The sequence below is a fragment of the Suillus plorans genome, assembly GCF_016647745.1.
Source record: "Suillus plorans strain S12 chromosome Unknown HD556scaffold_84, whole genome shotgun sequence".
In the NCBI taxonomy this organism is placed as follows: Eukaryota; Fungi; Basidiomycota; class Agaricomycetes; order Boletales; family Suillaceae; genus Suillus; species Suillus plorans.
The window spans coordinates 175,399-188,994 of NW_024537468.1; the positions used below are offsets into that span (position 1 = coordinate 175,399).

At 46.9% G+C, this 13,596-nt stretch overlaps 3 protein-coding genes across 3 annotated transcripts; all 3 read left to right on the forward strand.

The window, feature by feature from the left end:
• Nucleotides 1-945: 945 nt before the first annotated feature.
• On the forward strand, nt 946-2,559 carry HD556DRAFT_1504022 (uncharacterized protein; the record flags this gene model as incomplete). The annotated part of the gene is made up of 3 exons (XM_041309006.1): nt 946-1,047; nt 1,198-1,287; nt 2,021-2,559. The coding sequence occupies 3 exons, from the start codon at nt 946-948 to the stop codon at nt 2,552-2,554; spliced, it is 726 nt and encodes a 241-aa protein (XP_041154473.1). The 3' UTR covers nt 2,555-2,559.
• A 634-nt stretch (nt 2,560-3,193) lies between these two features.
• HD556DRAFT_1504036 (uncharacterized protein) lies at nt 3,194-5,072 on the forward strand (the record flags this gene model as incomplete). The annotated part of the gene is made up of 5 exons (XM_041309007.1): nt 3,194-4,078; nt 4,356-4,484; nt 4,534-4,661; nt 4,712-4,783; nt 4,838-5,072. Exons 1-5 carry the CDS (start codon nt 3,230-3,232, stop codon nt 5,070-5,072), a joined length of 1,413 nt encoding a protein of 470 aa, XP_041154474.1. The 5' UTR covers nt 3,194-3,229.
• A 3,737-nt stretch (nt 5,073-8,809) lies between these two features.
• Nucleotides 8,810-10,785, forward strand: HD556DRAFT_1449156 (uncharacterized protein; the record flags this gene model as incomplete). Its single annotated transcript, XM_041307559.1, has 9 exons — nt 8,810-9,027; nt 9,074-9,222; nt 9,334-9,524; nt 9,675-10,088; nt 10,146-10,174; nt 10,229-10,417; nt 10,478-10,577; nt 10,628-10,654; nt 10,714-10,785. The coding sequence occupies 9 exons, from the start codon at nt 8,810-8,812 to the stop codon at nt 10,783-10,785; spliced, it is 1,389 nt and encodes a 462-aa protein (XP_041154475.1).
• Between the last annotated feature and the right edge of the window lie 2,811 nt (nt 10,786-13,596).

Here is a 13,596-nt window from a genome sequence, read left to right on the forward strand (position 1 = left end):
ATGCGGCGTGCTCGTTATGATTAATTGTTGTTAGGTACTCTGCAGGGAGCGGAAGATTTGCATTAGTTAGAAGCTTCATTGTGATACTTATTTTATAGTACATACAGATAGATGGACACTCGAAGGCCTCATATTAGTTTGATTATGTAGTGACTCACTATGGACTACTTTGGTGTTTTGAAAGCACCCAATACATCTTGTTCAGTATGCAGTCCATCCGCTGGCGCTGTTGGAACGTTCAGCCTTGATGCTCTTTCTTTGATACTTACACATCAGACACATCACAAATAAGCACACTCGTCTTGTCTGGCAGTGTTTATGTATAAACTTATGCATTGACCCTCTCAGTCAGGTTGAATAAGCAGTCCTTGATTGACAGGGTTCCGTTCCGGAACTGTATGCTGAGAGGGCTCAGTCCCGCAATCCGCTTCCCACTAAGCATTTGAACTTCTTCGGTGTATGTCCCTACAGTCAATGCTTGAGTCGACAATGTCATTGTATTCAAAAAAAAGTCTAACACTATGATATGTAATATGCAATAAAATAGATCAAACATATATAAATCTAGTGCGAAGAGAATGACTCAATGGGATGACGAGCGCGGAATCAGGATGCTGACCAGGAGGGGTGTTGTGTCGATGGCAGCCCCGCACCATAGCTGCAATATGTTGCTGGGGGTATGGCACTTGAATGTGGGGGCTTTTTCGCTTATATATAGCTCTCAGTTACCCGGCTTAAAAAGTTCCCGAAAGTAAGGTACATGCAACGTATCGTAAGAATGTTTCCAAGACTTACGACTCCTTTACATAAATTGTTTTCGGGAACTCGGGGACCCGAAGCTCTTTGGAGCGGTAATAGGGGACTCAAGACTCACTACTGCCGTGTAGCAGGTAGGAAAGGAGGAGATGTATTTAACACGGCTTATCACAGGTTCAGCAATACAGCATGAGTCTATTAAAGATCCCCTTCCTCGTGGCCTCGGCCATTGGCATGCATATCTCGTTGACTTCTCCCTCGAGTCTGCCCCCGTCATCTCAAGAGAAGGTGGTGTCAGCATCCGATTCAATCATGGGCCTGCTTCTAGATCTTCAGTTTCCAGACTTGGTCAAGGTGTGTCTCCTGCGTATCTATTTTTTGTCTGTATGGATTAGTGAACAATACGACAGATTGTTGTATGGACAGCAACATCTGTTGAAGTGGCCAACATACTGTAGAGATATGACACTAACTTCAACCACATCCAGCCGTGACCATCTTACACTTAGCTTCATAGCTTCAAATGTTGGTGTGACCCGTGACTCGACCAAAATAGCTTCAGTCAGGTGTGATGAAGTGTAACATACTATTGCGTCGCCGTCGTCAATGGTGGATCTCCGAGTCTGTCGGTACTTCGCTATTGCTGCACATTGTTTCACCTGTCAACTGTCAAGCAACGCTGGGTGTGGTCTTAAACGCTGGACCTACTGGAACTGTAAGTCCACCTTCAATGTCACTCCCAGTCATGCCACAACTTGAAACTGATGCATTTGTCACCTCAGATTGGCTTGAATGTGGTCGCATTTTCGAGCAGAACCACCTTCCATCGTCTGTTAGATGTGAAATCAAACAGTTGTTAACTGTTCCAGCATCAATTCGGTCAACCATCCCATTGCAGACCTTATCTGTCACGCAGCTGCTTGATACCAATTTCATCGCCGCACTTGACCACAACCTCAACTTGAACTCCATCACTTTATCAACATGTATCCCTCACACTCACATCCACGACAACTTTCTGATGTGGACAGTTCCCCCGCTACACCTTGCAACTTCAGCATTCCAAAGGTAGATTGTGGGCATGGAAAGCATAGACGGATTGAGAATAGGATGTACACCGACTTTTGGTCTCATTGAGGCGCTCTATATGTTTTTTATTGAATTTACTGAATGTCACAAAATAGCTTCAGTTATGAAAAATCACCGTGACAGTCACGTTGAATAGCTTCAATTCACGGCCGCTTGTGACACGTGATGAAGTTAGTGTCATATCTCTACAGTACTGGCCATGCATATAGGTCCTTCGCAGATTCCAGAGGGCCTCTATAATACTAGCGCTGTGCGGCTTTTGTATGCACTTCACCCCACGCCAATCACTCCCGCTCTCCTTGCTGGCAGTCTTTTTGTCACGGTGGGTGGCGTGTTGAGACGATATTGCATGTCGACCTTGGGAAAGTTCTGGAGCTTCTGGCTCAGCATCAAAGAAGAGCACAGAATCGTGACAAATGGACCGTATTCTATCGTCCGTCACCCAAGTTACACCGGTGTGCTTCTCCAAAATGTCGGGTTGGTCATGATGCATGGGAGCGAAAGGTCATGGATGAGGCAGTCTGGCATTCTACAACTGCCTTACATGAAAGTATCAGCAGTGGTCATCCTCTGCACACTTACAATAGGCACTTTGACTATCATCAAGCGATGTTCAGTGGAGGACAAGATGCTGCAGCGTGCTATGGGAGAGGATTGGGCGAATTGGGCGAAGAAAGTGAAATATAGATTACTTCCTGGAGTCTATTGATGACATAGGTACTGAATGCTTTGATTGTAATAATTTGGTGGATTGGTGTCCTATCTGTGCGCTGGTGGCTACAAGGGAGATGGTATGAACTTGCTAACAAATTAGCTTTGAGCCTGATTATCCACATGGCCCGTCAGTACTAAACCTACTAGTATACATGTACCCACACACCGTGACTTCAGTGGTTGTGAGTCAAGCAAAGATGCCAAGAGCTCGAGATCTATACTTTGATTACAGTAGCAGTTATGTGGATTCTACCGTGACTAGTTGTGGCGGTTGTCGGCCACTATTGTGTTTCACCGAGTCAAGTGATCGACGAATGGACTGGTTCGAGGCCTGGTAACTAGTCGTTCCCGGGGCCATATGTTTATTTTCCGCTTTATCTAATATTCCGTTTATCACAAGCTCAGTACGATTCAACAATTATATAAAGGTCATGTTTCGTACTTAGCCCGCAGATTTTCTTTCAATCACACTAGACTGGTATCTGGTTAACATTGCAAAGACGACTCTAAGTTTGTTGTGCCGCCATCTAAAGTCAAACGACTTCTACCTGCCGTCACATATTTTTTAACCTTCCCCATCTAAACTCGCTTGTAACCAAGCACTTAACCCCCAAAACCTTTTGTCACTACCGTTGACTGGTCTGGCCAACCACGTCCCCGAACCGTGACGATGACAAAAACTACATCCACGACAACATATAATTTGCACTCGCGCACTCGCGCTAGAGCTAGCTCAGTTTCTACCCCCGCAAGTGAAAAGAACGCACCAGTGAGAGATGCCTATGGAAATTTTATCGTTGATCTGCTCTCTCTAGTCCATGAAGCGTCGAAGGGTCCTGGCACAGCAGCCAAGACTCAGGAGCCCGTAGAATCCCCTTTGACCTCAGTAGGGGGGTCCCCTGGGACCAAAACTGAGAGTCTGTCCACATTGAGACCCACTTGCTCGTACAGCGAGGTGGTTCGTGCGAGTAGCCCTGGGAGCGACAGAACTGTCGCCCAGGAGATTACCTTACGGCCTAAGCCAATATTTAGTCCGGCAGACGGTGATAATGATAATAGACTTACTGAAAGTGAGGGCAAGCATGTCCACAGTGACGTAGCCAAAGAACCCGAGCTCACCAGCAGTGATGAGGACGATGACGATCGTCCTTGGATCCAAGTCTCCTGTAAGGGGAGAGACTGGGCCAAGACACCCGAACGGCCCTCTAAGGAGCCATTAAGAACTTCGGCTAGATGTGAAAGTGATGTTAGTAGCCAGAACACACCTGCCATGAGAGGGACAAACCTTGGTGAGGGGACTTCCAAAGGTAAAGGAGTCGATCCCAGGAACTGGGGGGACGCAATGCTCGATGAAGAGGATTTGGATCTTGAGGAGCAGCGCGCTACACTAGAATCCTTCAAAACAGTGAAGGAAATCGCCAGTGAGACAGAATTGTCTTCTGAAGACGACTTGCATGGACCAAATAAGAGGTCAGACCCAGTGAGAACCGGCCCTCACCGTATCGATGGAAAACGACAGGTATATTTACAAATATTGTCAAAGCTACACAAATCGTGAATTTAACATATTATTGAGAAAGTTGACACATGTTGTGTTGATCAAACAAAGCAAACACATCATTTTGTCAATGTCTTGCACATTTGCAGACATATCATAGATCAATCAATCAATCAAGATGACGTGAACGCAGCAAAATTCGAATCACTTGTTTGTGTTACTTTTAACTTGATAAACATACGTGTCCTTACTTTCAACTACTACTACCACCACTACTACTACGATGGCTTCATCTCAGGCTGATCTGGTTGACTGCTCTGACAGCGTAGATGTCCGCGACAATGTTATCGTTATGGAGGTGGACAATCTCCTTGTAGGATGGCCGGCATACGAAATAAAATTCACTCCTAAAAAACCAGGCCCCATGGTAAGCAGACCGATATCCAGTTGGTTATATGCTAACAATTTCGCTATAGAAACTCATCATTCGTCTTAAAGACACTGTCAAACTCATGCATGTCGAAGAATCTACTGACAGTGAAGCTGAATTATTGTTTCCAAGCAACGGACGGAAGAGGGCTCACAAGAACAAGAAAGTCAAGATGTAAGTATTTCAAATGTTCTCATTCCATGTACCTACTAACTTATTCACAGTGACTCAGTTATCGATGCAAACAAAATTGTGGAAGATCTTGCAGCTCTCAAAATAACGTCTACGAGTTCCGAGTAAGAACACTTTTGTTTGTTTAATTCTTACATTGATGTGAAACATATCTACAGCAGTACCTCATTCCATGCGAATCCTGTACGATTGGTAGGAATTTGTAACCCTCCAGCTGTTCCTGCCCATGTCACTTTCAAACACAAATTCGGCAACTCAGACAAATCATGGCCGCCTGTCCGCTCTCCGAGTCGGCACACTCTCAGAGATATTGAGAAGAACGAACAAACCAACATGTTTCAGATGGTCAAAGCCATTCCTGCCGCTGTTGCAGCCGACAAAACGAACTCTTAGAATATTCTTTGCAGCTCTCATATCTGTTTTGCTACTCAGCCTTTCGCATGTGTTTCATTGCAGTTTCATTTTCGCATTTGCATCTTGATCGTATTATAAACTACACTGCACTGTACTAATAGCTATTTGTTGTCGCTGCACACCATTGTAATGAAAATATGTTGCTGATAAAAAAAAAAAGTCTGCTATCAGTTGCTATCATACGCATTGATCCAGTCAAGTTCATCCGTCAAAGTCTTTGTGTCCAATCAATACTTATGCCGCCAAGGGAGGAAAACAGTACCGAGTACTGGTGTGTCTGCCAGCTCTATTGCCATGGATTGCGGAGACAGCTACACTCTCGATCTGCATGGTACCGGCACCTGCAAAAGGCTCCCACTGAAGATGAAAAAACTGCAATATGAGCAGCACGTCTTTCAGACATGTTTCAAGCATCAGTAGCTCTGCCAGCCGGCCCATCTTCATCGAAGCAACTAGATGATGACTTTGATAATTTGGATCACCCCGGGCCACCTCGAAAACGTATGCGTGACAATGCAGAGGTATATTTAAATTTGATTGTCTACTAATGCTAGAGTCAGATAGTGACCTTATTTCTCAGGTGGATCTCGAAGATTTTCCACCTGATGACTCTCACCTCCCTCTGGACCAGGTGCCTCCAGATGTGCCTCGTATGCCCCCAGATGATGAACTTCACCCACCTCCAGATGTGCCTCGTATGCCCCCAGACAATGAACTTCACCCACCTCCAGATGTGCCGCCCCCAGACAATGAACTCCACCCACCTCCAGATGTGCCGCCCCCAGACAATGAACCTCACCCACCTTTACCGCCTCCTCGAGCTGAAGACCGTCCCTTTCCCCCAGAACCTCCTGCTCCACCATGGCAAAACCCTCTGAAAGCACTTGACTTTGATCAGCTCCTGCAGTCTGCTCGACTTCCGCACCTTCAATGTGACATGGAGTTTGTCTGTGCTCTCCAACAAGCATCTCTCGATGACGAAGTGGGGTTGACTGGAGAGGATCTAGAGCGTCTGCGAAATCCACCACAAACACCATGTCACATCGACAATCCATGTGACGAACTTGCCATCTCGATGTTTTTAGCCCTCCAACATGCATCCGAAGCAGCATACTCGAATATCCAAGCTGCTGTCAAGAAACGTTATCCTGATTTAGAAGTCCCAAGCCTTCACTGCGTCAAGAAAATGATTGCAAACCTCACCGGTATCAAGTCCATAATCGACCACAGATGTATTAATTCCTGTGCAGCCTTTGTTGGCCCGTGGGCTGACCTTGATGCCTGTCCAACATGCGGCGAACCACGTTATGACCAGAAACGGCTTGAACGGAGTCATGGTCGTGCAAAAGTTCCCCATGCTGTTTTCCAGACCATTCCAATTGGTCCACAGCTACAGGCACTTTGGCGTGAACGAGGAAGTGCAAGAAGCATGAGATACAGGAATGAACGGACACAACAAATATTTGATGAAATCCGTCGGAATGATGGCTTCATTGATGCGTATGATGATATTCTCACTGGGAGTGCTTATCTTGACGCAGTCAGAGTGGGGAGAATCAAACCAGGAGATATGGTTCTGATGATTTCCATCGATGGCGCACAACTCTACGAAAGCAAGATGTCCGATTGCTGGATTTATATTTGGATCATTGTCGACCATTCTCCAGAGCGCCGTTACAAGAAAAAACATGTACTTCCTGGTGGCGTCATTCCTGGTCCCAATAAGCCCAAGTACATCCAATCATTCTTATACCCAGGCTTTCATCATCTCGCCTCAATCCAAAGAGCAGGTCTGCGTATTTGGGATGCCTGGAGTGACACTGTCTTCATATCCCATCCCTTTCTTTTTCTTGCACTCGCCGATGGCCCTGGACTTCTCTGCATGAGCAGCCTTGTTGGGCACACAGGAAAGAGCGGCTGCCATATGTACTGTGGTCTGAAAGGATGACGCAAGCCACACGCCTCTCAATACTACCCTGTCTTACTGAAACCGAACAATTACACTGTCGCAGGTTGCACACATGATGACATCGACATTGCCAATCTTCCACAAGGAACCTCCACGCACTATGCTGAGAATCTCCGTATTGTTATGGCATCACGTACTCAAGCCCAATACGAAAGAAACCATTTAGAGACTGGTATTGTTGGTCCCAGCATCCTCCTTGGACTCGAACTGGATCATATTTTGGGTGTACCTGAGTGCTTCTCCTCCGAGATCATGCATTTCTCAGGCGCCAATATGGCATCACTGTACACCAATCTTTGGCGGGGTGTTGCAGACTGTCATCCAGTTACTGATTCTCTTGAAGACTGGGATTGGGCAGTGCTCGTTGGCGATGTATGGGAGGCTCATGGAAAATCAGTTGCTGCTACCCACCCACATCTCCCTGGCTCCTTCGATGTTCTCCCTCGAAATCCTGCTGAAAAAATCAATTCCTTCTACAAATCACGTGAGTTTATCACTTGGCTCTTCGGCATTGGCCCTGGTTTGCTCTATGGTGTCCTCCCCGACAAATACTTTCAACATTATTGCAAGTTTGTACGTGGACTTCGCATCATGAGCCAGTATCGTATCACACCTGCAGAAGTCATAGATGCATGTGTTTCCTTTGCCGAATGGGAACAGGAATTGGAAGAAATGTATTACCAGCGTCGCATTGACCGCATTCATTTTATCCGCCCATGTGTCCATCTCTCAAATCACATCGCACCAGAAGCAACCCATGTTGGTGCTCCAAGTTGCTCATCCCAATGGCCTCTCGAGCGGACAATCAGGGACATTGAGTTTTATTTACGCCAACCATCCAATGCCATGGCCAACTTCATAGAGATCTGTGTTCTTCGCTGCCAGATAAATGCTCTCAAGGCCATCCTCCCGCAGTTCGACACCAATGACAATCTGCGCCCACATGGCTCGTTCGATATTGGTGATGGATATGTTTTACTTCGTGGCTGGGACAAAAAGCCTCGGCAAGCACATGGTCTTGAAGCTGCTATTATTTCAGATCTCCTTCGTCGTCCTGCACCAAAATTCAGATGGTGGTCACGTCTTCGACTTCCCAATGGCCAAATTGCCTGTTCTGCTTGGAAAGAAAAGGAATCTTTTGCTGAGAATGTCCGCATGTCTCGTAATGTCAAGGTACTGATTTCCACCACTGATGTAGACTATCTGACAATTCAATATTAGTTCCATGTTGATGGTATTGACCGTTTCGGGGAAGTTCAGTACTTCACGCAACTTGCAGTAGAGGACGATGAGCCAGAAGATGTCGATGATGAATTATACAACATGGATGAGCGGCGTCATCTCTGATGGGAAAATGTTGCCCTTCTTTCGGTTTACTCACTACCAGATGCACAGCTCCTTGACTTCTCCCATGGAACTGTATGGTCGTGCACTCATGAAGGTGACGATGGCCTACAAATTATCAATGTTAAAACAATTACAGCAGTTGTCGCTATGATTCCGCATCGCCCCACTCTACCTTCTGGTATCACCGAAGACAGATTTTTTATGGTAGAGAAAGCTGGGCTCGATGTTACACTCACTGGTGTCGAAGTCGAAGATGATGTACCAGATGAATAGCACTTGCATTGAAATCACTATTTACTGTATGTTTTTGTGAGCACGTGATAACTATATTGGCGACGTCAGTAATATCAAAACACAAACTCTTCCAGCTACGACATTTACATATTTCCTTTAGACCTTTATGACTTTTCCGGTTACTGAATTTATGCACCCAGACACTCCACAAATGCAGCATCATAACCCTCCATTTTCAAATCTCTTTCAACCGAATAATACTCCTTACTTTCCAGATCCTCCTGCATATATGCGCATGCATCAACAGATTCAAGCTCTGGTGAGCGAAAACAAGACTCTAAAGCAGCAGAACAATGCATTATTAGGATCTCAAGATGCATACAAGTTTGTTTTTCGCATATATCTATCACTGTACCTGATATTTCTACAGAAATGCCTTCACGATCCTCGCAACCTCAATTTCCCTTGATGTCGGTGACTCGGACATTGCTAAGTTCTCCGGAATCCCACCTGGTGCGAAACATGCTATCTACAAGCCCTCATTTCACGAGCAAAAGCGTGCCGAACCCCTTCGCCAGAGTGCCTACCCAAATACAAGGTTTTGGACGCCTAGCTTGTATGAAACATGGAAGAAGTCACCCGAAGCGCAGTACACTGAAAATTGAACCTTCCCTTTCCTTGAGGATACAGATGGTGACCCAGTCCAAAAGTTCGAGGTATCTCGCATCACGAAGAGTTTGAGAAGCTGCTGGGCTGCCTTAAAGCAAGAGAACCGAGCTCCCGATACCTGGGGCAAGGCCGGAAACAAGATTCTCGACGAAGTTGCAGAGGAGATGGCACATTTGCACCCTATTCTTGCCTTATGCGAAAACGGATGGAAGGTACATGCGATTGCAACAGAGCGGTATCCCTCATGGACGGCTACACACCTGGACAAAAAAAAAAGGAAGGTCCACAACACGGGATTCAATGATTGTGAAACATAAAAATGGCGGAAAGTATCTGGGTCTGCGGAGTCTGATGCATCGAAGTCTCAAATCACTGGCGATAAATCTACTACTCTCTCCGAGTCTCAGGCGAAACAGGACACACCAGTGCTGAAAGACATTACCACGACTCCCATCCTCAATTTGCAGAATGGTTCAAAAAGCGATATCGGCACTTCCGAGCAGGAGCAGCAGTCTAACGATACGCAACAGCCACCATCTATTGAAGCATCGACTCCTTCCCCGCAGCCTGGGCCTGTGTCTCTTCCTGTGCCCCGTGTTTCACTAACTCAGATTACTACCCATGACACGAGCAACTCTCCAGAAGCTTCATCCCATGCAAACACGGCAGGTACCACCTCTCAAGACCGTCTCAATCATAGCAATGACACTGTCAACACGAGCACTGGTATTACTGAGGGCACAGAAACACCTGTAGAAGTAACATATGGAACCATGGTAAGTTGCCAACCTGTGCTTGAATTATGTTCACAAATACTGACGGTATTGTACTAGACCTCCTTCCCTGTAATCAAGAACCCTCTGTAAGTCTTTTAAAACCTTGTTCAAACTGGCACTGACTGGGGTACTACATGCAGTGCGAAGCTTGCTGAGCGAAAACGCGAATCAACTGTCCCCAATCCTGCAGTGACCCCGTCCGACGTGCCTGCCTCGTTGTCTGCACCCACGCTGCCACCTAAGGACATGCCTGTACCCGCTGCATCAGCCGCTGTCGAGTCGGCGGCAAGCGCTAAAAAATTTCAACCCGGTACATCTAAAAATGGAAGGTATGTCACGTATCTATCTAGAACACTGTATCAACTTTTGACCTGGAATCTTGGACTTAGGTCACTCTGCGCACACCGATGGTTGAAGCAGATCGCTGCAAATGGCTCATCGGCCAATTTCAGGATTTACTGGTCTGGCCTGACGAAAGAGAAGCAGGTGGTACGTACTCCTGTGCTACATGTTTCACATCATTGATTTATGTCTTGCAGGCTTATGAATCCGACGCGCTGAAGCTGGTAACGGACTCAACTAAATGCGCACTCATCCGGATACAGCTGTTTACTTTTTTTCTCAGGTCAAGGACGATATATGGAACGGCAATACAGTCGACATCATCAGCAAGATCTCTTCCGGCACCCTACACTAGTCGGCATCCACCATGGGTACAGAGGTTGGTGGGCTGCAGGCGAGGACCAGGTGGACAGGCTGCAGCAGGCAGTATAGCTATCGATATTTCATTTTTGCACTGTCATTCGTTTGTTCTCGCAATGCATATCAGCGTCGTTTTCATGTGTTTTATTGTGCGGTACAACTACAGTTAAGAATCTACGACAATCGACGGAAATATCATATGCAAGAATTAGTGTGAACTCGTGAGATCTCCGTCGAACAGCATTGCTAGAAAATCGACTATAAGTCCCATTCTCTACGCTCATCTACGGAAATATTCTGTTTCTGGATCATCAATATTTCAGCTGTTTTCCATCGATACGGTGAGGGCCGGTTCTCACTGGGGGTCAGAACCCAACAGACAGTACCGGGATATATTTGAACAAGCTGCGCATGAGCAGCGAGCCATCGATCTGGCAGTAAAAAGTACTGAGGATTGCCTCAGGAAGGAATATGATCTGAAACTGAAAGAGGTGTTAGCAGATCTGCAACCTCCAGTTCAGCCTACACACCAGCGCAGACCGAAAGAGAGGGTTAATAATCCTGTAGAAAAATTGGTCCAAAACGTTGTGAATCCTAAGACAAGTTGAAGGGAAAGAAAACGCACACCTGATGCGATGGAACCAGTGCGTCAGGTGGCGCCGAAGTCATACATAGGGCAGGCGCTAGGGCGCCTTGGGAGAGAAAGGAGCACTGGGGACAGCTCAGACTCGTTCAGCTCCAGCTCAGACTCAAGCTCTTCGGGATCCTCGAGTTCATCCAGCTCGGATGAAGAGACTAGCCGGAAACAGCATAAGAAGTCCTCTAAAAAACGGTCAAAGAGCAAGAGGACAACTCTGAAGCCAATCGCACCTACCGCTTACGATGGCGCCGTGGACTCTCGTGCGTTTCATTGGTTCATAACCGAAGGAACTGCCTATGTAAAAGATGGACGAGTAACGTCCAAGAAGAGAGTGTTCATGTTATCGCACTACCTGAAGGGAAAAGCCCATGAGTTTTATATACGCGAAGTATCGGGAGATCCTTACCGTTGGAGACTCCGCGAGTTCTTCACAGAGATGTTTAATTACTGCTTCCCTATCAATTTTAGGACTAAGCAACGCGAAAAGTTAAAGAAGTGCTTTCAAAATGACAAACCTGTGAGAGACTATATCTACGAGCTCAATGAGCTGTGGAACATGATCGGAGATGTTGATGAGAGAGATCGAGTAACTCGTCTGTGGACAGGATTGTCAGCCAAAATACAGAGAGAACTCTGGAAGAAGGAACTTAACCCGGAGATCTCTTCCTTTAAGGAAGTGCAGGCAGCCGCCAAGATAATCGAAATAGTGCACTCAGTTCCTATGGGAAGGGAGAGGTGTCCTGGACAAAAGGAAAGAAGCACGACTGCAGTGACGGCCAATGCCACAGCACTGGTCAGAGGCTCCCAGGACCGAGGGAACAAGCTACCTTCAAGGAGGAACAGGGACAAACATTCTGATCCAGAGGGTCAGAAGAGAGGACAGAGGTCCGCCAACCCTAAGAGCATGAAAAGGGGGCCTGCCAACAAAGGGCTTAGCCCGGATGAACGGGAACACTGAAAGGCTGAAGGACGGTGCTTCACCTGTGGTGGATTGGGCCATGTGTCACGTCAATGCCCCAAGAACACTCATATGAAGTTTAACTCACCGGATAAGCCCCCAGGGATCCCTAGCTTCGGGGCCACACATCGCACAGGACGATGACGAACATATGAGACGACTTGCAGAGGTGACTGAACCTTCAGAGGACCTGTTCGTGGGGTCAGTGGGAATATTCATGGAGGACCTTAGCAAGGGCCTTCAGAGTGAGTCAGATAGCAATGACGACGAGAGCATCCTTATCCCTAGCTGACGATTTAGAGACCCCATAGCTCGCAGGGTGGAAGACTTACTAAGTGGTGTTAAGTACCTGGGAGATGACAGTGAAAAAGACTGGTGTCACAGGGTGACTTGGGACGACCCAGATCGTTTCCATGTCTATGAATGTGAGTACAGAGAGTACTATGTTAGGGATTTCCATCACCAGACAAATGAGGGAACGTACATTCAGGGTATGCATATTCACCTGTCGAAGCTGGAAGACCCGGAGTATCGAGTGGACCGTGCGTATTGGATGTACCGGGGAAACTTGTGTAAGGTCAGCAAGGTCAAACTTTGGCAACAGGAGCGGAAATGTACCAATAAGAGGCCTCCAATGGGGAGACCCATAGAGGAGCAACTCGAGTGGTGGTTACACGAGTACTGTTAAGAACGTGCTCAAGGGTCGGATCCGAAGGGCTTGGCTTCAGCTCGTGCGCTGCGCCCCTTACCCGAGTATGTGCCCCTAACTTCCGAGGGTTATCGAACGATGTCCGGAGGGCGTCGGGCGATGTCCGGAGTCCGATGTCCGATGCGCGGGAATTCCGGTGGACGTTCGGAAACAAGAGATAAAACTAATCCGGACGAAGTCCGAACTAGAAAGGAAACAGTGGAGGACTACCAGAGGTAGAGGCGGAGGTGACAAGTCTATAGGAGTCGATCCTAAGACGAGCGGAGGTCGACGAGAGAGAAACTCAAGTCGGATGGAGGAGAGAATGAGCAGAGTCTAAGATGATATTCGAACTAAGGATGTACATAGATTCTACAGGGTTTATATACTACTGAGGACTTATCGGAGAACAGAGATGCGCAGTCCGAAGCTATACAAAGCTGTGGACGGAGCGTATAGAAAAGTCAAACGCTAGTCTATCGGAAAATAGTAAATGAACCTGGAAATTAGAACAGATGAA